This window comes from Xyrauchen texanus, chromosome 18 (assembly GCF_025860055.1).
Source record: "Xyrauchen texanus isolate HMW12.3.18 chromosome 18, RBS_HiC_50CHRs, whole genome shotgun sequence".
NCBI classification, from domain to species: Eukaryota; Metazoa; Chordata; class Actinopteri; order Cypriniformes; family Catostomidae; genus Xyrauchen; species Xyrauchen texanus.
In genome coordinates, this window is record NC_068293.1 from 17,055,264 (window position 1) to 17,082,605 (window position 27,342).

At 40.3% G+C, this 27,342-nt stretch overlaps 2 protein-coding genes across 4 annotated transcripts in view; one reads left to right on the top strand and one right to left on the bottom strand.

The window, feature by feature from the left end:
* Nucleotides 1-292, bottom strand: part of LOC127659296 (protein Wnt-6-like) — a 42,386-nt gene extending 42,094 nt beyond the window's left edge. Inside the window, exon 1 of the mRNA XM_052149048.1 lies at nucleotides 152-292. Within this exon, the coding sequence (XP_052005008.1) occupies nucleotides 152-231 (80 nt within the window). The 5' untranslated portion in view covers nucleotides 232-292. The remainder of the gene's footprint in view (nucleotides 1-151) is intronic.
* Nucleotides 270-27,243, top strand: LOC127659295 (chondroitin sulfate glucuronyltransferase-like). 3 transcript variants are annotated; one of them, XM_052149047.1, is made up of 4 exons: nucleotides 270-395; nucleotides 19,560-20,124; nucleotides 23,259-23,441; nucleotides 23,877-27,243. In XM_052149047.1, exons 2-4 carry the CDS (start codon nucleotides 19,732-19,734, stop codon nucleotides 25,137-25,139), a joined length of 1,839 nt encoding a protein of 612 aa, XP_052005007.1. In that variant the 5' UTR covers nucleotides 270-395; nucleotides 19,560-19,731; the 3' UTR covers nucleotides 25,140-27,243. The 3 variants fall into 3 exon arrangements, with proteins under 3 accessions (XP_052005007.1, XP_052005006.1, XP_052005005.1); XM_052149046.1 differs by lacking the exon at nucleotides 270-395 and adding an exon at nucleotides 831-914; XM_052149045.1 differs by lacking the exon at nucleotides 270-395 and adding an exon at nucleotides 6,842-7,273.
* Nucleotides 27,244-27,342: the final 99 nt, after the last annotated feature.

Here is a 27,342-nt window from a genome sequence, read left to right on the forward strand (position 1 = left end):
TTACTCCAAACGAGCGAATTGTGCGACAACCCGGAACGTGTTTTGTCAGATTTTCCAAAGCGATCATCATTACACTATCATGCTGAAGTGTTCATCTGATAAAACTGAACGAACTTAAATATTGAGGTTGCCGGACATATAGGCTACTCACCACCAGAGTCCAATAATGTTGACTGGACAAAGCAGAATAAAGAAGAGGGCAAGTTGTGTTCTGGAAAGTGGAATCGTCATGGTGAGATATCCTTAGTGCAGGCTTGATGCTAGTCCAGGGATGACAGAGGCTTGTCCTGTGTGAAAGTTTGATAATTTCTGTGAAGATTCAGCGCCCCTGAAAAACGCACTTTCAAGAAGCACATCATCTGCGGAAGGCGATCGCAAAATCTTCATGGACAGAGGTCAGCATCTTCATTCTCATTTCTTCGAGATCTTCACCCAACAAAACCAGATGAAAAAAAAAAAAAAATCCAATAACGCGGCGATTACAATCTAGGAGAAGTAGGCTATAGATCTTAAAGTTAATGGAATGCGGTCAAACCTCCTGAACAACTTAAACGCTAAAACTTTTAAAAATGTTTCTGTTTGGAATGTTACATATTCCGTTTCGCATATTAACCGCAAAGCTATTGATCTGAGTGTCATGTGTTAAACCAGTGCGCGCGCCCCTCTGCAAGTGCTCCAGATCTCATCATGATCCTAACAGGTAGAAGTCTAGAAGGCATTGCATGCTCCAATCGTCACGCTTTCCCCCTGCCTTCAGCTGGGGACCTTTTTCTCCTGGTGGAAGAAAAACAGAGCTCATCACCCACTCAGTGACGTCGCCCGAGGCTTAAGAAACCTTGTCATACAGGAAATAAGGGTCTGATCAACAGGTTCTGGGTGATCAGGTAGTACACAACGAATGTATTCCAGTGCTGGTAAGCTGTTTATTTGTGATAATGATAATGGTCTTTTAATAGAGCAGGCTGCTTTGGAGATTTAGACCAGTGCATTGAGAAGATAATGCATTTGTGGAAGTAATGAGACTACATCAATACACTCTTGAAAATAAAATGTTTACGGTTTAAAATTCCATGTTTTTTTCTCACTAAGTATTTATTTTATTATTATTGGGCATTTTTTTGTAAAGTTGCATAACAATGAATGTGATAACATATTTAGTTCCAGATTCTTTAAGGAACCCAGAAAAAAAATAAGCTGATCTAAAGAACCTGTCTAGAAGAATAACATGAATATGTTTTATTTATTTAAAATAAGTACAGACAACTCAACCGATTAATCGAAATATAATTCCTGATAAGAAAATGGTTCTTTTGTAAATAGGTCAGGCTAATATCCATTTAAGAACCGTAACTTTTATTAACTTAACCAAAGAGTTTGATATTTCAGTCTGCTTAGCCAGCCAGTTGAACCTGTATCATTTTACACAAACCTGCTGTATGAAAATAAAATAAAACAAAATGCAATTTTTAACATTCCCTTTATATCTGTTTGAGAAACAAATGTCACTATATCTCACTGTAAAACTTAGTATGCTTATTTTTCTACAATAACTAAGTTAAATATGATATACCTGTATCCCTAAGAAGGAGATCCTTGCATTCAGTTATGCAATCCAGACTATGTAAGCAATGGTGACACATTTTGATTAACTCTCTTGTGCTCGAGTATTCTCCAATACACACCCGGTAACTTAACTGAAAATGCCAATCTTGCTGTTTCAGAACCATTATCAAATATTTTAAGACATGTTTTTTTATATATATAAATGCAACCCATATAGTGAGGTCAAATTCCATTCAACATGTGTTTTTGCGTTTCAATTTTCTATTGTTTAAGTAATGATTTATTAACTTATCAAATCATCAAAACACACACTTGCAGTTAGCCTGCGGTGCTTTTAAAACAAAGCTATAAATCTCACACATATGGCCCCTAACAGCTGTCCTCTCATCGATCATTGGCCAATGTCTGCATTATCACCCTCATTAAGTGTCCTCCCAATGTAATTTGTGGCTCTCAAGACAGTTCTATATTCTGATGATGTCTTCAATCGCTGCTCATGCTCTACCTCATCTTTTAGATGGGTAGATGTTCCAGAATTGAAATCCAAGACCTCCCTGCTCTTTTGAAGTCTCTTACTCGTTTTCTATTGGATTCTGATACAGTGATGCAATCAGTCACTTTATAGGCAGAAGCATAAACTTAAAATCAGAGATGTTTCTGTTGTCAGACAGTATCTTGTCTGTGATAGCTAGGAGCAGAAAGGAGATATGATAGGCTGTGTATCTGCTATCTTAGGATCAGGTCTCTTTGATTTTCACCCTTTCTTTTGCCTCCAGCTTCAAAGCAGCAAATATAAAACAGTTTTGTCTGAGCTGCAGGTGTGTTGCAGAAGTAATTCTTCAATGTAGTATTACGTATAAGAGAGGAGATTACCAGCCTGGCTTCTGGGATAGTGTAATTGCAGAATAACAGCAATGATATGGTCCAAATGATTTATTATCCAGGGTATGAATAGTTAAAGATAGCATACATGTATAATTCTAGACCTGATTCCACATGTTGAACAAAACACTTTGATTCTGGTATGCCAAAAAAAATCACTCTTTTATTCAATAAATACCATCTAATTGCACAAAAGGCAGTGGTGTTACTGTTTCTCCTGGAGTTAGGAAAGATGAAGAGGCCTCTTTATATTAAAAGAAAACTTCTTATCATCTTATCATATCCCATCTATATATAACTGCTGCATAATTGCAAACATGGCTTGGACAAAACAGGGTCTCTTTCCATCTCCCTTTCTCTCTTCATACATATGTGTGCCTTTGTGGGTGTGTGCATGTGTGTTTTGTTTGGGAAGAGCGATTCTTCATACTTGGCTTAAACTTTATGGACAATAAAGATCCCATTTCAAAGTACAGCAGGGTGTTGAGCCTGGGGTCTTGGCTGAGCATTCCTGGGAACAGCCCTCTGAAGACCAGGAGAATATCTTCAGCTGACACACAGTGCTGTAAAGTCTCTGCGCTGAAGTTGTCTGTCCACCAAAGTGGAATGCAAGCATTTATTTAGTGCTAAATCAATCTGTCAGGTAAAACAGGGTCCACTCATGCTACTAAAATCAAGATCCATTATCACAAAAAGCTATTAATTATAATCTCCCTCCTTTTCTCCTATTGTTTAAAATTCTGATGTCAAACAGGGAGGGAGACAACTCCCTATTATGTTAGCATCCAGTACGATTTGAAATCCCATTGCGCACAATATTTTTTAAGCATAGTTAGAAATTAAGGCTAAATCAAAACCACATGATGCTTCTGTGCCATAACCTTTATAAACAAGCCACAGTCATTTCTGAAATCCCCATGACGAGTCAAGTTCATGAAATTCCTTCACAACTGGCAGTAGAGTTTATGTTATAAAACGTCAATATTGCCACACGCTTCTGTGTGTCTGTGAGCAGGCTGCTCAGTATGGAGAGAGGATAGTGTCAAGTCATAAAATGACCTAAACAACAGAGAATGGGAGGGGATTCGGTAGGCATGCTGTTTCTTGGAACTTGCATTAGATGAGTGAGATATTGTCTCTTCAGAACATGAGGGCAGAGTAAAACATTTATAATCACAGCATACTTCTTAATGATCTATTTTGCACTCACTCGTGGCATTATAATTTATTCCAATAATAAACAAAACTGTTGCTCACCACAAGATTAAATCAGTCCAATCAGTGTTTTCTGTGGAAGGCAGAATGTATTTACATATTTATTTATTTTTGCTCACTCAGTACTTGTGCACTTTTGACTGCGGACTTTCCTGAGCATTTTTACAGATCATGAGCTAACTCCTTCAGCAGCATCTAGTGTTTTTTTGCTCAGAACCAAGCCAAGTGATTGGAATAATTAATTCTAGCAGAAGCCACAGTATACAACTGCTTCTTTTTTTTAATACTCCATAATAGCATCATTTGTGAATTGTTTTTTAATTACCTTAGATTCAGCCTAATGTCAGTGAATAGGGAAGAGAGACCTACTCTACTGGGTGTCACTTAGCACATGAGTACAGTGTGGAGTGTCATATTGGCCATCTTCATAAATTAACACCAACTTGAGGAATGTCTCAAATACACTGATTCATTTATATGCTTCACCACAAAAATGTGCTGTGATGGAACATTTAAGATCATCTTGTATGATAAAAAAGGCTGAGACCTAATATGTCTAAATTACTGTACAACATTATTTTGATTTTATTTTATTATTAATAGTAATAAAGCAAATTATAATAGACAACTATTCATTATCTTTATTTTTAAGTATTAATGGCTTAATACTTACCAAACAACTAATTAGCCAAAACATGATTTGCCATTCAAATTAGTCATTGTTATATTGGAATGGTGCAGCAGGGAAAAATGTAGTTGCACTGTCAAAAGTCAGGCATTCTGGTGAGATACACATTTGCAAGGAGATGAGCTGAGAAGATAACACACACTAATTATTGGTGTGATAAACTCTCTGCAAATTAGAATCAACACCTTTTTTTCCACGCTGTGTGAGTTGCTTTTCATCCAGTTCTCTTCTCTTATGTTTACTCAGCTTATAAACGGGGGGGAAAAAATAAAAGTTTAGGAATGTTTAAAAGAAAGGAAAGCTTAAGAAACTATTTTAACTATTTTGAACTTCTTGGTAGTGATAAATATGAAGATAAAACAGATGTTTTCCTGAAACATCCCATTTATTTTGTGGGCATATGGTTGAAGCAAAATTGTACAGTTGGATATGATTTTCATAAAGCTATAAATTTCATGGGGGAATTTGGAACACTCAATATGTGAGTATGTAGCGCCACCATGTGTTATGACAGATGTATTTTGTTATGACATGATTTATCTATTTATTTAATTTTTCAGCTTGTTGGAATAAATTTAGGTACAATTTCAGAGAAACAGATTATAGATGGGTGTGCTGAAAATGGACATTGTGTTAATTTAGTGTAGTTCAAATCAATTAGTAGTAGCTCATTGATTTTGACATGCCAGCAAAACAAACATACTTGTTTTAATCACAGCTGTTTCCAGTGCATTTGAACATTTCCAAGAGTAACGTCAATCAGATTTAGCCAAGATGCCTGTTGAAAGAAAATGTCAGACCTTTCACACATGCAGTGATCCAACAGCTTACTATGAATATGTTCTTATGAGAGATCATGACTGTAGCTTGACTTCTGAATAACACCTTGTACTTCCCCAATAATTTAAGTTTCCCAAAAAGCTGCAGTTTTACTTAATTTTCACTTAACATTTGAGAAACAAAGACAGAACAAAACTGTTAAACAGTAAATCGCATACATTTAAAATACAATTTAAACACTTTAATTGGAATTTCAAACTTAAGTCTATCCTTCTGTAGAAATGATCATGCAATACAAATCAAGCACAGCATTACATTCCCCTTCAAAGTTCCATAGAAACAAGAGTAGAATAGCCAACATGTCCCAACAGAGACTTGATAAATTTAATCTGGGACTAGGCTGATCATGTTTCTCACTCAGATCAGCAGAACTAGGTGAGGCGCTGTGATTTCCAACGAAAGGGCTTCTGCTGTGATGTGTCATACTTAGGCAAACATGCAAATATGCTTGATAATATCCAGAACAGAGAGCTCAGTGAAGGAAAGGTACCCTCAAGGGTTTTCAAGGCTTATAATGAAATTGCTTCTACTCATTGTGTGTTTGTGTGTCAGAGTGATTTAGGTGGGTCATGTACAAATTCACTCATGTTATGTTACTGTATTATATAAGACTGAAATCATGGCATTTTTAAATGTAAATAAAATTGTGAACTTCACAATGATTACGAAAAAAAAGGTGAGATTCTCAGGCAAAGCTTTTTTTTTGTTATTATTTTTGTTATTATTTATTCTGCAGTTTGCACTCCCTGAATCAATTACATGACAAATCACAGTAAATAGAAAAAAATCAAAACTCACAAATATGCTGTTGAACATTTGCATTATAGTATGTTGATGTTCTCCTAAAAGCCATACAATGATTTGCATGGCTGATGGCTTATAATTAAAATTGACCCATTTTCTCCTCAAATTCCTCTTGACCTGCAGTCAATACAGGCAGTTGTTTATCTTGATGCATGGTTGCCTCATACAATCATAAAGCAGTCCTGTCATTGGTGATGGTGCATTTTGGTCAAGGGAAATGATGATGGGGTAAAGTTTCTGGGACAGACAGAACTTATTATTTTATTTATTATTATTAACAAAAGTTATGAAGGATTACAGTTCCAATGTGGAACCTCAAATGAGATATTGATGAAAATAAAAGCTATGAAAATGCTATGAAACTTGTTTCAGACTTGTTTAATAGTAATTATATTCGTTGTTGCTTTAAACGGAGCTAATAATTACTCGTTATCGGAAAGTCAGTCCCCTCAGATGAGTTCTTATATTGGTCAGTAATCATTAGTCCACTTCGCCCTATAGTGAGAAAATTATATAGTTCACGTAGTAGACTAAGTTTTACAGTTGAGCTTCAAGTCAGAGAGTTCATGTGAGAAAATGTTTTGGAAAGAGTGGAACATTTGTTCAGTGTTTAATAAAAGAGCATTTTGAGATTCAACTGACTGCTCCACCCACTAGAACTGGCGTCATCACGAAAAGACAGCAACGTCATATTTCATTGGAATTCGCCCACCGATCAAAAGCTCCACCCTTTGAGGGTATACCGCGATTCCCTGTAATGACGTTTATTCAGATGGGCGGGGCGCTAGGCAACCAGGGGAGGAACGACAAAGCGACTGGCACGTACGAATGCCTCTATCATTTCGAGGATGGTGATGGAATGTTGCAATTAGACAGGAATACATTCATTCAACGCGTTTCCCGTTAGTATTTGAACCGTTTTCTTAATGTGTGGTACTCCGTTCAAAAGATCGCGCTTAAAGGAGGTGTGTTACACACCAGTAGTCGGAGTACAATGAGGTTTTCCATGTTGATCAGTCTGTTGAGGCCGATCGGGCCGGTTGTTATCGGGATCTCTCTGGGATTTACACTTAGTTTGTTGAGTGTGTGTTGGGTAGAGAAGAGTTGTGATATTACCACCGTTGGAGAGGATGAAGGGATGATTTCATCCCAGGATGGTAACCTGAAAGGAGCCCGGACACCAAACTCCATTTACACTGGGAATGATGGCGAGGAGGATTTCCAACCGAGAATTGTATCATATAAGCCAGTGAAACAGACTAAGCCCAAGAAACTTTTCAGGTAGACAACCCATTCTGTCTGTCAGCCCCAAAAACAATTACTATAATATTTATGTGTGTGAGAGTGTTATATAACGGCATTGCCGTAATATATATCTAGATGAGTCATTTTTACATTAGAATGACTTAACCCGCTGTTTTCATGAATATCATGATTTCCAGCCATATTGTTTACAAATGTCTTCAAAGAAATGTCCAAAGTTCAATACAAGAACAGCATTTGACTCGGCCCTTACAACCGGAGTCCAGTCTAATAGTATAACCATAAGACTTAATCAATATACAGTACGTGTTAAAGGTATAATATTCAGGGTTATAATATTCATAATAGTCAGGGTTCAGGATTACAATCAATCAAACAAATCAATCAATCTCGTCTCTTTAAAAAAGCAAAAATCTAGGTTACAGTGAGACACTTACAGTGGAAGTGAATGGGGGCCAATATGTAAACGTTAAAATACAAACTTTTTCTAATAATAGCCGAACGACATAAACAATATGTGTGCTAACTTGATTGTAGTGTGGTAAATCACTTCCAAACCTTTTCTGTGAGTTATAGTCAATTTTACTACTTAATTGCCACGACAATGTGTTATAATGTTTATATTGCTTAAACCACTGAAGTAATGACGATTTATCGTCAAGTTTTAACAGAAGAATTAATGCAAGAGCTTTTATAAAATTATGTGCTTCACATACTGCCTTTAAACCCTCCAAATTTGGACCCATTCACTTCCATTGTAAGTGCCTCACTATAATCCAGATATTTATTTTCTTTTTTTTTTTTTTTAAGGAGGGATGAGTTCAAATAATTTTTTGTGGGAATCAACATTATGTCACAAATTCTGTCGGGTGAGCTTAACTTGTATTGAACCAGATACCCAGGATATTCCTTTATGGGGGTGTATGGGTCAAATATCTCACGGTTCAGTTTGTAATCCAATATTAGGGTCACAGTTTCAGAACGGTTATAGATAAATTATATATATTAGGGCTGTCGATTTAATGCGTTAATTCAGTGTGATTAATTTGATTAAAAATAACGGTTCAACAGGTGTGCTCATAAAAAACAATCACTGTTTTACAACAGTAACAATAGTTTAACCATGGCATTTGTAGTAAAATCATAGTAACCACAATATAAACATGGTTACTGTCATGGTTACAATATATAGGATAATCATGGTTACTATATAGAAACCCAAAAACCATTTTCGGCAGGGTCCTTTACATTTTTTCTCTAATTAATAAATCAACATTTTAACTTAATACCTTCACTATTACGCTACATGCATCAACATAATACAAATTAATCTCAACATATATTCAGTATTCGGAAGCTGTGTATTCCTATAAAAGGAATAACCTTGCTATTAAAATGCATGACAAGGGATGTTGTGAAAATGCTGCTCGAGTATTTTAATCATATACGTGGAAATCCCACATGAACACCCCAATCACTTTAGTTATTTATTTCATGTCTGTCCGAATTAGCACGGTGTATCTGCTTAAAATAGTAGAGAGTGTGTGCAGTTTCAGCTCAGCTACAGTTCTTTCTCTGGTGATGTTGGCGTAAATGTTTAATCTTATGTCATTGTATTACTATAACGGCATCTTAATGCCATTAATCAAAGCGCATAATTGACCCTTAAGATTGATTACAGCTGTGCAAGGAAACAAGAAGAACTTGCGTGCGCATTTTAAATAAACACTCTTGCGCATTATTGACATGTATTACCAGTATATGACACACTTTATCTGCAAACAGTGCCTGTTTTGTAAATGTCTTTTGACCATCGACTGCAAAAAGAAAATGTTCCCAAAAAGGAGAAATGCAGGGGGCTTCTCTATCAGCATCTTGTTTTTTCCACTTGCCCTTTTCAAATACAATGCTTGCAGAACTGTGATATCATCAAGTTGACCCACGTGAAACACAGGTGGAGAATATCTATCTACAGATCCATTTAGGTGCATTAGTGGAAGTTGTAACTGTACCTGTTTGACGCTTGGCTTTCTTAACCAAAACTTGTGCTCCAGATGTGTCAATAAACATGAGGTGAACCGACCTCTGTGCCAATGCTTCCCGAACCATGGGTGGTCACCATACGGTTATTTAAATTATTTTTATTTTTTTTACAGAGAACCGTTACACTCCTATTCCTGCCACATTCCTCCCCCGTTCTCTTAGGCATGACGTAACCCCCCCCTTCCCATCTGCTGGAAGGTCATCCGTCTACCTGATCAGGGGAAGGGACAAGGGGAGGGAAACAAACAAAAACATGCCGTAATGGCGATCATGACAAATTAACGAAACGTTTAAAAAGAGAGGGAAAAGACCAACACGGAGCGGCAGTGGGCCCCTACCATTCGTTTTTGGTGAATGGTAAGGGTCTCTTCTGCCCCTGGCAGCGGTAACCGTTCCACAACCGTCCCCTCATCCCCTCGCGGTCGGCAGCCGTTCCTCCGCTTCCAGTCGGCCGGGGTTCCTCCACCAGATGGCCACGGCTGCTCCTTTGGGGTGGATGTAGCGGCGCATCCCTCCTCCTTCCTGTTTTTTTGGCACCAGTGTAAAAGGTTCTATATATATATATAAATAAATATAAATATAAATAACTGAGCAAAAAATAAAATGTCCTCTACGTTCAATGGCTTTTATTTTCAGCAAACTTAACATGTGTAAATATATGTATAAAGATTCAACAACTAAGACATAAACTGAACAAGTTTCACAGACATGTGACTAACAGAAATGGAATAATGTATCCCTGAACAAAGGGGGTCAAAATCAAAAGTAACAGTCAGTATCTGGTGTGGCCACCAGCTACATTAAGTACTGCAGTGCATCTCCTCCTCATGGACTGCAACAGATTTGCCAGTTCTTGCTGTGAGATGTTACCCCAATCTTCCACCAAGGCACTTGCAAGTTCTTGGATATTTCTGGGGGGAATGGCCCTAGCCATCACCCTCCAATCCAACAGGTCCCAGACATGGTCAATGGGATTGAGATCCGGGCTCTTCGCTGGCCATAGCAGAAAACTGACATTCCTGTCTTGCAGGAAATCACACACAGAATGAGCAGAATGGCTGGAGGGTCATGTCAGGATGAGGATGTCTTCCCTGTAACACACAGCGTTGATATTGAGCTTGTTGTCATTGCAGGCAGTCTGATAATGCTGTGAAACACCGCCTCAGACCATGATGGACCCTCCAACTCCAAATCGATCCCGCTCCAGAGTACAGGCCTCGGTGTAACGCTCATTCCTTCGATGATAAAATGCGAGTCCGACCATCACCCCTGGTGAGACAAAACCGTGACCGATCACTGATGGAGGGATTGTGCATTCTGGTGTAACTCGGGTAGTTGTTGTTGCCATCCTGTACCTGTGATATTCGGATGTACCGATCCTGTGCAGGTGTTGTCTGCCACTGTGAGGATGATCAGCTATCCTGTGGTGCTGTCTTAGGCGTCTCACAGTATGGACATTGCATTTTATTGCCCTGGCCACATCTGCAGTCCTCATGCCTCCATGCAGCATGACATAGGCAGTGTTGGGCAAGTTACTTCCAAAATGTAATACATTATATATTACTACTGTCATTTGAGAGTAATTAGTTATATTACAATATTACTGTATCTGAATTGTAATGCTTTACTCTACTTTTGCATTACTTTTGAGTTACTTTCACCAAAATAACCACGGAAGTATGACTTGGCATTTTAAAATGCCAAAATTGAGTTTATTGAAGCTCATTATAAATCAAGTGGAGGGCAATGTGGTATAGCATAATGACTGTAGGCTCCTAAGGTTTCTAACAACTTAATATTATGTGAAGTGAAGTCTGATGGCGCAATTCAATAAGTAACGATCACTGTCAGAATCACAAAAGCAGACAAAGGATCAAAGTCTGGTAAATTATTATAGAGAAATTGTAAATATTTATAGTCTAGGCCTATTCATATGAAACACAACAGAGCTAGAATCCACTATTATGTAACATATCACCTAATGACATGACAAGATGCACAATCTTTTTTTTTTTTCATTTCTATTCTTTTATTCTCTTTTAATTCAAGTTCAAAGCACAACGTTGGCATGCATTGGACAGACATAGCTTATCCTTTATCAAGAATCAAAAAGTGCTCATGGAGAATTAGGCCTCCAGGAATATGACTAATTTCAGTCCAACTTCACATTTAACATGTAGGCTAAACATAGCCTACAACTGCTAAGAAAAAAAAAACGCAGGCCAAACAGAGGAACCCTGCTATTTGCAATCACTAGCCATCACTTCTAGCTAGACCTATAGCTAATGGCTCTGTGAGACTAGCCACATTTTGCAAGAATACAAAAAAATAAAGTAAAAGTGCTTGGGCCTATTACACCTCATAAGAAATACAGCTCAGTTATATTTAAGTCCAACGTCACAAAAAAATGTAAACATAGCTAAACACTTTTAACACTTTTAAAATAAAAAGATAAAGTCTAAACAGGAAACCTGTTACTGCCAAATATACAACAGCGGTCGCATGCAGCCAAACAAGGCAGGTACAATAAATATAACTATTATATTTGCCCTAGACCTATATAGCCTACTTATGGTTCTATGGTGGTGGGACTAGCCTATTCCACTACCCATTTGACAGAAATATCTGTTGAAGCGCATCAGGAGAAGGCGCTGAAAGCGTCCATCACCAAGACGGTTGCGTTTTGGGGTGAGCTCAAGATTCCCGAGACTGAAAAGTCTTTCTACTGGTGCACTGGATGGAGTTGGGGCATTATAGCGGAGTGCGATATTTTTTTTTATTTATTTATTTATTTATTTATTTTTATTCTTGGAAACTGGTGCAGGCTTTCCATCACAGGGGCAGAACTGAAATAAGACATTACCTCCATTTCCACTGACATGGGCGCACCAGCTGTGGCATTGGGCAGTGCGTCAAAGGAGCTGGAGTCGACAGCGGCAGGTTGAGGGTCATCAGGGTTGCAGGCTCTTCTGTTGTTAGGCAGCGGCAATCCGTCGTGAGGAGGAACGTGATGTGGTCTCTTCTGGCTTCTTCCTATACCCAGCGCAGCTTGAACTTGGGCAGTGAGACGGCGGCCAATAGCGCATCCTTGGAGTCAATTGTTGCGGCAAATCAAGTTTTAATTGCTCCCACAATAACCTCAGGCAGCCCAGTGGTCATTTGCGATAGACCATTTTTCGTTGCTAAGGTTTTGGCCATTAGAACGTCTAGCGTTGGTTGAAGCGTTCCATAAAAACAAGTGTCCTCACCCTGTAGGATGTCCAGTGCTACTGTGAAAGGCTTCATAATGGAACAGTATTCCTTGAGAAACTGGTATTCCCTATCGTTCATAAATTTAATCTGAAGCTGTGTGTCATCATCTCAAATATCGAATTACGGCAACAGGAAATAACGTTACTCTTTTACTCACTGATTTTTTTTCTCTGGTGCCGAAATGTTTCGCGGTGTTGGTGAATTCTTAAAAAACAAAACACCACTTAATATCAAGTTAAAATACATTGTAACAGGCGTTACTGAGATTGTAGCGGGTATAATATTACCAAAATTGTATTAGTAATGCGTTATATTACTGCGTTACTGCAAAAAGTTATACATTATTGTAATTGCGTTACTTTTGTAACTTGTTACTCCCAACACTGGACATAGGCATGTTCACGCAGATGATAGGGACCCTGGGCATATTTATTTTGGTGTTTTTCATAGTCAGTAGAAAGGTCTCTTTAGTGTCCTAAGTTTTTATAACTGTGACCTTAATTGCCTACCATCTGTAAGCTGTTAGTGTCTTTACAACCATTCCACAGGTTTATGTTCATTAATTGTTCATGGCTCATTGAACAAACATGGAAAACGTCTCAGGTTACGACTGTAACCCTAGTTCCCTGAGAAGGGAATGAGACGATGCGTCGATGACGCTTTGGGAACGCCTTTGCGTGATTACCTCTGAAGCACGTATGTCAACTAGTCAATGGAATGAATGAACACCACGGGCGGGTGACGTCATGACCAGGAAAGGATATAAGCACATCCGGTGCGTTACTCGCGTTAGCTTTTAGAGCCGAAGCAAAGTCGATCGCAGGGATGCAGGAAGTATGGCAGGGCGACGCATCGTCTCGTTCCCTTCTCAGGGAACTAGGGTTTCAGTCGTAACCTGAGACATTCCCTTACGAGGGAACTCGCGATGCGTCGATGACGCTTTGGGAACGATAATACCCAATCCGCCATAATTTAAAAATGCCAGATGATAAAAACTGTCGGGAAATTAAGTAAAAAGCACCTGGGATTCTGGGGCAGCTTCCAGGTCCAGGCTATAAAACCTCACAAAAGTTAGCGGCGAGGACCAACCTGCCGCATCACAAACCTCCTGGAGGGAAACTCCTGATAAGAGGGCTTTAGAGGCCGCCATACTTTGAGTAGAGTGAGCTCTGACCACCAAAGGGCACGGCTGGCCAGAGGACTCATATGCAAGAGAAATAGCCTCAACTATCCACTTACTGATTGTCTGTTTAGAAGCAGGAAGACCTTTCTTAGGTGAACCAAAACAGACAAACAACTGATCAGATCTTCTCCACGGGGCAGCCCTGTGGACATAAGTGTCCAGTTCCTGGTCCGAAGATGTAAACGGAGGAGGACAGAATGCCTGCAGTACAATAGGCCTTGGAATATTGGTTGGCACCTTAGGGACGTAACCCTGCTTAGGGTATAAGAACGCCTTAACTATACCGGGTGCAAATTCCAAACAGGTGGGAGACACCGAAAGAGCCTGAAGGTCTCCGACTCTTTTTAGGGACGAAATGGCTAACAGAAAGATAGTCTTGAACGTCAGAAATTTTTCTGAAACTAACTCTAGGGGCTCGAAGGGAGCCCCAGTCAAGCCTTCCAAAACTATCGCCAAATCCCATGCCGGCACCCTAGTTCGAACCGCAGGCCTCAGCCTCAAGGTGCCACGAAGGAAACGAATAATCAGGGGGTCTCGACCCAAAGATGTACTACCCACAGGGGCGTGGAAAGCCGCGATGGCCGCCACGTAAACCTTTAAGGTACAAGGACATGAACCTCATGCAAAACGATACTGGAGAAACTCAAGTACTGTGTTGACTGAACAGTTAACTGGATCTCGCTGATGCTGGTGACACCAAGACATGAAAACTTTCCACTTAAGTGTATATAATTTCCTTGTGGCTGGAGCTCTGGAGCTAAGAATGGTCTTAACGACCTCAGTCGACCTCAGAGGCCAAACCCATAGGTTCCAAATCTCCGGTCGGGGGTGAAAGATTGTGCCCCCTGCCTGAGACAGAAGGTCTCTCCTGACAGGTACCTCGAAAGGAGGGCCGTCGAGGAGATGAATTAGGTCCGCAAACCAAATTCGACTCGGCCAGCGTGGAGCTAGTAATAATAGACTTACTCCGTCCTGGCGGACTCTCTCCAGAACTCCTGGGAGCAGTGCAACAGGGGGAAATGCGTACAGACATAGTCTCGGCCACGTCTGTACCATAGCGTCCAACCCCAAGGGGGCTGGTTGCGAGAGGGAGAACCAAAGTGCACAGTGCGTCGTAAGCTGAGACGCAAACAGATCCACTTCTGCTTGGCCGTAAAATTCCCAAATGAGCTCCACCGCCTCGGGGTGGAGTCTCCATTCCCCTGGCCTCAGCACCTGCCTCGACAGGGTGTCTGCTCCTATATTCTGGTACCCTGGGAGATACACTGCCCTCAGGGAGAGTATTTTCCCCAGGGACCACAAGAGGATCTGGTGCGCCAGTTTGCAGAGTGGACGCGAGCGCAGACCCCCCTGTCGATTTAAATAAGAGACCACCGATGTGTTGTCTGTACGGACAAGCACATGATGGCCCCTCAAATCTGGGAGGAAATGTCTCAATGCATTGAAGACGGCCATCATCTCCAGGCAATTTATGTGCCAAGAGAGATAATGGTTCCTCCACAGACCCTGAGCTGAGCGGCCTTCCATTACCGCTCCACAGCCGGTGAGAGAAGCGTCTGTCGAGATAGCAACTCGATAGCAAAGAGCTCCCAACACCGGACCCTGGGACAGGAACCAAAGTTTCCTCCATATAATCAAGGCGCGGATGCACCGCCGCGTGATCTTGATCATACGAAGTGGGTTCCCTCTCGGGGAGAACCCTCTGGTCCTGAGCCACCACTGCAAAGGTCTCATATACAGCAGGCCAAAGGGGATCACATTGGACGCTGCTGCCATGAGGCCTAACAGTCTCTCGAACTGTTTCACGGTGCGTGACTGGCCTAGCTTCAACTCTTTTGTGGCTGTGATGATAGCAGCTACACGAACGGGCGATAGGGTGGCCCGCATCGTGACTGAATCCCATACCACACCAAGGAAAGTGGTTCTCTGTAATGGAGAAAGCACACTCTTCTTGGCATTGAGTCTCAACCCCAATTTCTTCATATGAGCGAGAACAACATCTCGATGCCGACCCGCTGACTGCTCTGATTCCGCCAGAATCAGCCAGTCGTCGATGTAGTTCAGAATGCGTATGCCCTGCAGCCTGAGCGGGGCCAGAGCTGCATCTACGCACTTCGTGAACGTGCGGGGTGACAGAGCTAGACCGAATGGAAGCACCCGATATTGGTATTCTTTGCCCCCGAAAGAAAACCTCAGTAACTTCCTGTGTTGAGGGAGGATGGAGACATGGAAGTAAGCGTCCTTCAAATCTATCGTGACAAACCAGTCCTCGGATCTGATTTGAGTCATTATCTGTTTGAGTGTGAGCATCTTGAATTTCAATTTCATGACTGCACGATTCAGCAAATGGAGATCTAAAATTGGACGCAACCCCCCATCCTTTTTTGGAACAATTAAGTATCGGCTGTAAAACCCCGATTCTCTGTCGGGGGAGTACACCTGTTCTATAGCTCCCTTTGCTAAGAGAGACTCTACTTCTTGCTCCATTACCAGAGCCTGCTCGGGATGTACTACCGTGAGTAACACCCCGTTTTAACGAGGCGGAGGAGAACCGAATTGGATTCTGTAACCTTTCTCTATTATCTGCAGCCCCCAAGGAGATATATTCGTCAGATTCTTCCACTCTGTCAGAAAATCTACTAAGGGTACCAGTTTCTCGAGACTGGCCTCTGGTGTTAAAGGAACAGCCGCTTCGGCGACCTGAAGCATATTGGCAGGAAACAACCAAACTGACTGTTTTTGAACCCCCCTCAGAGGGCTCACGTCCGACGCAACGTCGAGTCGACATTGCGCCGAACTTTCGCTGGATACCACTGTGCCCCGAAGCACCAAGGGTGGCGGGGTTGTCAGACTGGTCCCATGAGGACCCCGAAGTGGAGCGGGCACCGTATTCTGAGGTGTACACTGCTCCACCCCGGTTGGGGCTGTCCTCGATGGTCTGACGTGCATAGCGTCAGGACCTTTTCTGAGCCGAAGCCTTCTTAGCCGTAAGTACGGTCCTCAGATCCGGCATAGACTTAGCCGACTTCGGCTGAAAGCGTTTGCTCGGTCCCCAAGATTTATTCGGGGGAGCACGAGTCGCAACACTTATTTTCTGTTGCACGCGGTGCGAGGAACTTGGCTGGGGATGCTCACGCCCAGCATCCCCAGGGGGATGGACTCGGCGAGGAAGGAATTTTTTGAAAGCCTCAGATTGTTTTTTATTTTCTTGAAACCTTTCAACAATCGTATTCACCGAGTCACTGAAAAGACCAGAGGGAGACATAGGGGCATCTAAAAGAAAAGCCCGCTCTTTATCTTTAATCTCTGCAAGATTTAACCAAAGATGTCTCTCAGTAGCTACGAGGGCTGCCATAGACCGCCCAATAGCACAGGCGGTCTCCTTCGTAGCTCTGAGAGAAAGATCTGTAGCCCGACGAAGTTCTCGAATTTCGTCGGGACTAACTCCCTCACTCCTATCGATATCCCCCAGCAGATCTGCCTGATAGGCTTGGAGCACTGCCATCGTGTGCAGACAGGCTCCAGCTTGACCTGCTGCCGTAAAAGCCTTACTCACTAAATTGGATGTGGTTTTTAGTGGTTTATTCGGCAACACGGGATCCTTCAGGGACGATGCTGACCCAGGAGACAGATAGCTCGCGAGCGTCTGTTCCGCTGGGGGCATCGACCCATAACCAAAATCTTTCAGCCCCTTTATATTTGAATATGTGTGAACATGGGGACTAAAAAGATGTGACGAATATGGTTTATTCCATGATCTACATAGCTCACTATGTAGATCAGGAAATAATGGAAGGGCCCGTGGTTGAGATGAAACATTAGATGTGAGAAAACGCTCGTCTAATTTGCTTTTAGGACGAGTATCTCTTTTTTCTGCTGGCCAGTCAATATTTAATTTATTAACAGCACGAGTTATCACCTCAATAAGCTCCTCATATGCTGGGGAGAGGGATGGCGAATCCTCTACCTTGTGTTAGTGTTTGTGTCACTCTCACAAATGCTCAGTAACTCTACCTCCTCAGAGCTAGAGCACCGAAGCGTCAGGCTCTCTTCCCGGGCAGAAGAAGCCGCAGCGCGGGCTTCCGACACCGGCAAGAGAGCAATGGATCTCTCGGGTAAAGGAGGAGATAAGGCAGAGCCCGTCTCCAACCCTGCCGAGAGATCCATTTGCGAACCCCAGGTGAGACTTCTCCGGGCTGCCTCGGCAGCCGCGGGTCCAGAACCCTGAGGTTCGCGAGCCTGTCCATCATCCTCAAATGTGGACAGACGGGAGCGGAGCATGCGGAGCGGCAGACACTCACAATGCTGACAGTCAGTCTCCTCAAAGGCTGACATCGCATGCTCCACTCCCAAACAAACTACACAAAGCTCATGTGTATCTCCACCCGTGATATAACTAGGGCAAGGAGAAGCACAGGCTTTAAATAGTTGTTTCGCCATAATATCCTTTTATAATGAGAGACAGACAACAATAAATATGACAGACAGTTTTGACACAGAGCGCTTTGCTGAGGCACAAAAGCTAATGCAAGTAACGCACCGGATGTGCTTATATCCTTTCCTGGTCATGACGTCACCCGCCTGTGGCGTTCATTCATTCCATTGACTAGTTGACATACGTGCTTCAGAGGTAATCACGCAAAGGCGTTCCCAAAGCGTCATCGACACATCGCGAGTTCCCTCGTAAGGTGTTTAAACCCTTTACAATAAAGATCTGTAGAGTTATTTGGATTTTTACAAAATTATTTTAAAATACAATGTCCTAAAAAAGGGACGTTTTTTTTGTTGTTGCTGAGTTTATACATATCACAATATCCGATTACATCAGCAACCCCCGGGCTGAGGGAACGATGACTATTCTTGCTTTAGTGATTCTGAATTGAAAATTTAATTAATTTATTTAAAAAAGGAAACATTTAAATCAAATACATTTTTTACTTGAAGTTGAACTCCAAAAGAAACAAAAAAGCAATTAAAATAGTTTCATTAAAATAAAATTGTACCACCTAAGTATTCATCTAAAATTGCAGGTGGAACTTGACTTACACAAATGAAGACATAAAAACAATTATAAATGTAAAAATAATACATTATGAATGATGATAATAATCACTGAAAAATAGATCATGTTGAAGCTAAATGTGTTTTTGTATTATTTTATGTTTTAATCACAGATGTATAGGCTGCAGAGTTGTGGTCACAATTAACCACTCTGTGGAAATAAAGCGAACTGAACTCAAAGCACCTCCTAACCTGAGATGTCTTGATGTCATTTGCTGCACTCATAGACAATACTGTTCTTGCAAAAAAAAACTAAACAAAATGTAGTAGACAGAAACAAAGAAAGAGTGAGAACCTTTTACATGCGTGTGTTCACGAGACTGCACGCCTCTGCACAAACATACATGTGCATAGATGGCTTTTCTGTCATCTGTTCTTAATAATATAATAAAGTGCATTTCTTCAAGCAGGTGTCTGTGTGCCACGGGGCAAATTATTTGTAATATTAATTTGATAATAATAATATTAGTCTAGTTATAATAATAATATGAATTAAATACATTAATGGGAAAATAAGCCGAATATCGTCTTGACGTCATCAAAGACTTCCGCTATTGGCGATCACTCTGAGCATCGTCGATCCCAGAGATCGTCTATCAGCACAACCCTAATACACAGAGGTGTTCTCATAGCGGAGTACTTTGGTTACACCTTCAATTATGTTACACCTAAAGTCCCTATGAAGTTACCAAGTTACGGTGCTGTACAGTCATGCGTTATTAATAGTAATCAAATTACTAACCAGGAACCTGTCTGTTCCAACAGGGCAAAATACATCAGCACAGAGCTGGGAATCCGAGATCGTCTTTTTGTGGGAATACTCACCTCCAAATACACCATCAACACTCTGGGAGTGGCTGTCAACCGCACCATCTGCCATCATCTGGACAATGTCTTGTTCTTCACTGGTTCGCGGAGCCGCAAGGTACCCCATGGCATGTCTGTGGTCACCCACAGTGACGAGCGCCTCATCTGGAACATGTTCCAGACCATCAAGTACATATTAGAACACTTCATAACAGAGTACAACTGGTTCTACCTTACTCAGGACGACACCTACACGCACGCAGATCGTATCAAGGCTCTGGTGGAGCACTTGAGTATGGACCGGGTGCTGTACATGGGCAGCCCTGAAGAGTTTATCGGTGGTGACATGCAGGGGCGGTATTGCTATGGGGGTTTTGGATATCTGCTGTCTCGCAGTCTTTTGTTAAGACTTCAGCCCTTCCTGGAGAACTGCCGGAACGACATCCTCAGCGCCAGACATGACGAGTGGCTGGGGCGATGCATCATTAACTATGCTGATACCAACTGTGTGGAGGAATTTGAGGTGAGACATTTGTTTTTCAGGTGAAGTGTACACTATATGGGATGTGGTGGTGTTAAGGATAATAATGTATAATTAGGCTCCATTATGTTCACGTGACCCCGATTAGACACATTTCAGAGGGCTATACGGACACTATGTGTAGCACTTCAACATGGTAACTAACTAATATCCAAATAAAATATAAGCTAAATAATCATAACATCTTATTGCACAAAAATAAATAAGAAAGACTCAGAGCGGCACAAAATCGCTTATGCGCATCCTGAGCTCAGAATGACTGGCTTCAATGACCAGAGCACTTGGGAGTCTCAGGCTGATCATTACTGCACATTCAAAAGTGCAAAACTAATGATGTGGGTACACACTTAGTTCACAACATCAAACAGTTTAAAATGATTGTACTGCAATTATTTAAGCAGTGCCAGACAGAATCAACAAAAAACTGAAATCTCTCCAAAGCACCTCACAAATGTGGGAACATTACTCACAGCAGAGGATTTAACATCCGACAGTGATTGTCTTGCAGTGTATTGTTGTTGCAGTGCTTTGATGGTTGAAACAGGATCATAAATGAATAAATCCAGCATAAATTGACTAAACAAAGAATTAAAGAGACAAAACTTCTTGTTGGTTTTGGGAGCCATGTCATCGGCTGGTGTTGGTCCACTGTGCTTTATTAAGTCCAGAGTCAACGGAGCCGTCTACCGGGACATTTTAGAACACTTCATGCTTCCTTCAGCAGACAAGCTTTATGGAGATTCTGACTTCATTTTCCAGCAGGACTTGGCACCTGCCCACACTGCCAAAAGTACCAAAACCTGGTTCAATGACCATGGTATTACTGTGCTTGATTGGCCAGCAAACTCGCCTGACCTGAACCCCATAGAGAATCTATGGGGCATTGCCAAGAGAAAGATGAGAGACATGAGACCAAACAATGCAGAAGAGCTGAAGGCCGCTATTGAAGCATCTTGGGCTTCCATAACACCTCAGCAGTGCCACAGGCTGATAGCATCCATGCCACGCCGCATTGAGGCAGTAATTAATGCAAAAGGGGCCCAAACCAAGTACTGAGTACATATGCATGATTATACTTTTCAGAGGGCCGACATTTCTGTATTTAAAATCCTTTTTTTTTATTGATTTCATGTAATATTCTAATTTTCTGAGATTCTGAATTTGGGGTTTTCATAAGCTGTAAGCCATAATCATCAAAATTATATCAAATAAAGGCTTGAAATATCTTACTTTGCTTGTAATGAGTCTATATAATATATTAGTTTCACCTTTTAAGTTGAATTACTGAAATTAATGAACTTTTGCACGATATTGTAATTTTTCGAGTTTCACCTGTATGTGTTATATGGCCTTATTTCAATGACTTAAATTATTTTATTTTTTTCAAAAAGCATGCATAAACGTTATTTTCTCACAAATTATTTGCTCACATATTATTGTAGCCCAGTTTGTGCTAAATACAGTGTTATCAGACTTTAGCCATGAATGTGTTTTTAAGCAACTGAAAAAAGCACAAATGTCAAGGCATGTCAAAACTTCTCCAGGTTTTAATGACTTCAACATAAGTGTATGTTAACGTCTCACTTCAGCTGTGGATACTTGTCTACCTGTTTCCTCTAGCATCTTCACAAGGTCCTTTGATATTTGTCTGGGATTAATTTGCACTTTTCGCACCAAACTAAGTTAATCTCTAGGAGACAGAATGCACTTCCTTCCGGAGCGGTATGATGGCTGCGTGGTCCCATGGTGTTTATACTTGCGTACAATTGTTTGTACAGATGAACGTGGTACCTTCAAGCTTTTAAAAATTAATCCAAAAGATGTACCAGACTTGTGGAGGTCCACAATATTTTTCTGAGGTCTTGGCTTATTTCTTTAGATTTTCCCATGATGTCAAGCAAAGAGGCAATTCATTTGAAGGTAGTTCTTAAAATACACCCACAGTTACACCTCCAATTGACTCCAATTAGCTAATTAGACAATCTAACTGGCTAATTGCCTAAAGGCTTGACATCATTTTCTGGAATTTTCCAAGATGCTTAAAGGCACAGTTAACTAGTGTAAACTTCTGATTCAGCTGTAGTTCTGAAAACCTATTATTTTTCCTTCTGTTTAATCCTTTTATTTAGCTTGTATACAATTTGCATGGGAATTAATCAAAGACAACTTTAACCAAAAAAAATTAACCAAAGTCACAACCATACACATTTCAGACTCATACTCGTAATACATTTCCCTGAAAACTTTATTTTCAAACCTTTGTTGTCATTCAACTAAGAATAACAATTTAAGATAGCAAATTAACATTAAGAATTTCACCTTTTTATTTAAAAAAAATGATTTAATCTCACCTTTTGAGACTAAACCACATGTCATACTTTTTTGTTTTTGTTTGGAGAGTTCTGGGGTCCTTTTGGTTAATCTTTTCTTGAAGCAAGATGGAGCATTAGATGTCTGAAAGAGTCTGTGTATCAGACTCACTAGACTTGATGTACTGTCTCCATTTTGGCATTTTATCCAGTTATAAATCCACCTCTGCCATTACGGTCAAAACACCTATTTTATTTCAACACATCATTTAAGTGTCTCCCACATCCTTTGGAACAGTGCTCCTGCAGGGCTAAAAGTGGAATTTTTAATTTGCTGAAACATCGTTTGTTACAACGTGGAACATAATTTGTTGTGACCAATGTTCAGCAGAAATCAGTGAAGAAATCCAAGTGTTTCCCCTTATACATAATTATTGAAAATTGTTTTGCAGTGGGGTCAACAGACCAGTAGTTTAGCATTTTTCTGATGTAATGCTTTTTTTATTTATTTATTTTCAAGATTTGTATTAATTTCAAATGATATAATCACCATAACAATTTGAGATGTTGAATTGAAAAATTAACATGAATTTAGGAATTTTCTTGCATTCATGACAGCCCGCACTCGAGCTGGCATAGACTCCAAAATAACTGATGATCCATGTTACCCAGCATGATTTGAGTATCTTTTATGCTTCGACAGACACAAGGAAATCTGATCGTTCATACAAAGGGGTTAACATAAATAAGGACAATAACTCACTAGCCTTACTTTTTTGTTGTGGTTGTTTCTTTCTCTTTTTACAGGGGCAGAAGTATTATTATTATGAAATGGGAAAAAATTCTGACCCCAGTAAAGATAATAATATCCCATTTAAGGATGCACTGACCGTCCACCCAGTATCTGATCCTGAGCAGATGTACAGACTACACAAACACTTTACTGAGATTGAACTGCAGAAGACATATGAGGAAATTGAAAAACTGCAGGTAACCTCTTGTTAAACATATTTTGACTTTTAGCATTGCCGTACTGAGAGGAAATGGTGGTTCCTCCTGACCTTTTGAGTGCTATAAGCATAATTTTTTTGTTGCTGTTCATTTTGACATTTCTAAGTATAAATATTAAACTTTCTTAATATTCAAAGTGCCCTGGTTGTTATGCAGATATATGGATTTTCAGATGCATCTAATATCCTCCTCATCAAAATTCTTCTATAATTGGGTTGGGGAAAAGCTTAAAAATCATAATTTGCTCACCCTCATTTAGCATGGAGCACAGAAGTGTGTATGGGGAAAAGATGCAATGAAGGTGAATGGGGACTGAGGCTGTCATTCTACCTGACATCTCCTTAATGATGACAGATTTTTTTTTTTTTTAATCCTTTAATTGTATAACACATCTTGTTCTCTACTTTTCAACAGGCAGAGATAAAAAATGTGAGTGCTGTGGCTTTCGAAGGCAACCATAGTGCCCTGTGGCCAGTTGGTATCAATCCACCATTTGAGCCCAAAACACGTTTCGAGGTCCTACGGTGGGATTACTTCACAGAGGATCACGTGTATTCCTGCATCGATGGCTCACCGAAGTGCGAGCTGCGTGGAATTGATAAGCTGGACGTAGCTGATGTCATTGAGATGGCTATGATGGAGCTGAACAAGAAGTATAAGCCCATTCTGCACCTGAAGAAGCAGCAGCTGATTAATGGGTACAGGCGCTTTGACCCCACGAGAGGGATGGAGTACACCCTTGATCTACAGTTGAAGGTGGTTAACCAGAAAGAACACAGTCACTCCATCACCAAGAGAGTCCATCTGGTGAGGCCTCTCAGTCGCATTGAGATCATCCCCATGCCTTATGTTACTGAGGCAACCAGAGTCCAAATCATCTTACCGGTCACTCTTCAAGACAAAGAGCATATTCGCCAATTTTTGGAAGTGTACACCACGAATGTGTTTGAGACCAGTGACAATGCCATCTTGACATTTTTCTTAATCTACGATCCCATCGAGGCTCAGCAAGTGAACCAGAATGACATCTTTGCCAGTGTAAAAGAACAAATCAATGCCTACGAGCACAGGTACCCTATGGTCAAAATCCCTTGGATCAGCGTTAAAAGCGAAAGTACTTCTCAAATAAAATGTATGGACATCATATCCAAGAAGCTCCCAGTTGACACATTGTTCTTCATTGCTACTGTGAAAACTAGCATCAACTCGGAGTTCCTCAATCGCTGTCGGATGAACTCCATAAACAACTGGCAGGTGTTCTTTCCCATTCACTTCCAATACTACAATTCTGACATCGCTTATCACAACCAGCCCCTTCCCAAAACTGCCGATATGGTCAACGAGGCTGGCCTCTTTGATCGCAGTTCCTTTAACGAGGCATGTTTCTACAACTCAGACTACATGGAGGCACGGACGCACATGTCCTCAGATGTCCAGGAGAATGAAGAGATTCTGGAGAACCTGGACATATATGAAATGTTTGTGAAGTATTCTAGTCTTCATGTTTTCCGAGCAGTGGAGCCGGCCTTGCATCAGAAATATAGCTACCAGCCTTGTAATCCTCGCCTAAGTGAAGATATATACCGGAGGTGTTTACAGAGCACCTTGGACAGCCTCGGATCACGCTCTCAGCTCGCCATGCTGCTGTTTGAACAAGACCAGGGCAACAGTACTTAAAACCAAATCCGAAAGATTGAGAAATGACTGAGAGGTGATAAATCCTTCTCCCTTCATTGGGCTGATGTTTTACTAGTATGTGTCTGTGAAATCAAAATGCTGAACAATCAAAAATCCTGTTGGTACCAAAAAAAAGTGACTAAAGACATCAAAAATATGTATTATTTTTTGTGGTTACAGGGGCTTTATGATTTTCTTTGGTGTTTTTTTTTTTTTATCTTTCTCTTATGAGCAACATGGTTTCTGTTGGCTTTTAGACCAAACAGCTGTCAGCTGTAAAAACTATCACTACCGTAACATATCCAAATGACTGTGCCTTCAAAACAATGCTGCCCTTTCACAATACCTTTGTGTAGTTCCTGTCAAAATAAATGATAAACTTTTGCTCAAGTCAATTTAAGCAGTTTGTTTATAAAACTTTCCTTTCCCTGCATATTTAATAGAACAGTTTTAAAATTGTTTTAATAAGTCAGAAGGCACTATAGCCTGATTCTACCTGATTCACTGATTTTAGCAGTGTTTTTTTTTTGCCTCTACAAAGGCTGCAGTCATACGTCACACGCATTTCTAACACAGTAGAGCTGTTCAGGTTGTATTCCACAAACCCAGAAGAGAATTCGCCATTCCCTCGGTTTTTATAATGGGAGTTTTGGATTTATGAGTAAAATAAGGTCTGTGGTAAACTACTTGACGATACATGGCTGCTCTACAACATATATTACACACTTTCATAACTCAAATGTGAATCTTATTTTACTCATAAATTGAAAAACCCCATAGGAAAATCCAGAGGAAACCCATGGGGAATTAGACTTCCGGGTTCGACTACAAATTGGCGTCATGGCTGAACAACTCTACCCAGTGCATAACTGTAAAAAATACTCACAATGTGATTTTTAAGGTAATTTTAAGACCATTTTAAGGTAAAATCATTCTTCGTGCCAAAGAACAAACATTAACACACATTTCCAAAAGTTTCAAACACTATTTTGTCCAAGACATTTCATCCAGGATAGCCACATAAAGTATGAAATTAATGTTTGTATCCTGAACAGAACACCAAGTATACCATGCCTGTGCATGTAAATATGTTTACCCTGTGTGACTCAAATATTCCTCAAAGAGATTGCGCTGATAAAAGTCTTGAACTAATAATTTCATTTGAAATCTGCCTTGCACGTGAGTCTCACAATACTTGCATCAAAGCATTTCATTGTTACTGTCCAGTGGGCTATTTTTTTACATGACAAAAAAATTAATAATGCCCCCTCTCAGAAAGATTGTTGGTTGAGTTACTCTGTTCTAGTTTGTGCTGATTAATCATCTTCTAGAGTGGGATGCAAAACTATTGCAATACTTTTCAGATTTATTGTGTACTCCATTGAGTCTGCTTAGAGCCTGTTGATGAAAACACTCCAGATGAGTTTAGCACATATAATTCTACACAATTTATTCAAATACTTTTTCAGGAAATGTCCAGTTATTTTTTAAGATGCACTTTAGAGACCCTATATATGTATGATTGTAAACATTTCATGAAAAACAACATGTCTGCATGGCAACACATTGAGCTATAAGATTAAGAGATTTTATGTTCATTTGTTTTTTAAAGTGAGTGTACAAAGCATGTATGTATTTTTGTTGGTCTCGTTTTTGTCCTTCTCTTGGTACCTGGGTTTTCTCGATTTATCTAGTGATTTGTTAAGAAGATTGTATTTTTTTATTATTATTATTATTTAATTCAGCCAATAGCTTAAAAAATTTAGTACACTGTCAAACATTGTTCAAAAACTTGTGTAATACAATATAATGATGCTGGGTAGCAAAACGTTTTTGCATATAAGAGCTGTGAAAAAGGTTTTTCAACTTGAAGAGTTGTATCTTTTAAATGACACAGAATGAGCAGATTAAAGCAGCCACTGGCCTTTAGGGGTCAGCAGAGGAGCGTTGGATTACGACTGCTCTCAGATATGTATACTTTCACAAGACTGTTTATAAACCTCACTTTTGTTGAATATTTCTTTATAAATATTCTCTACAAATATATTGTATTTTATTTTATTTTTATATTGTTGTACAAAATGTTTAATAAAGAGTTTTTTAGGGCTCAGATAAAGGTAGCCGCATGGTTTTTCTCCTTTTTTTAGTCACTTCTTTGCCTACAGTAGTTCATTTATGCAGGGCGACAAATATCCCATGCAGT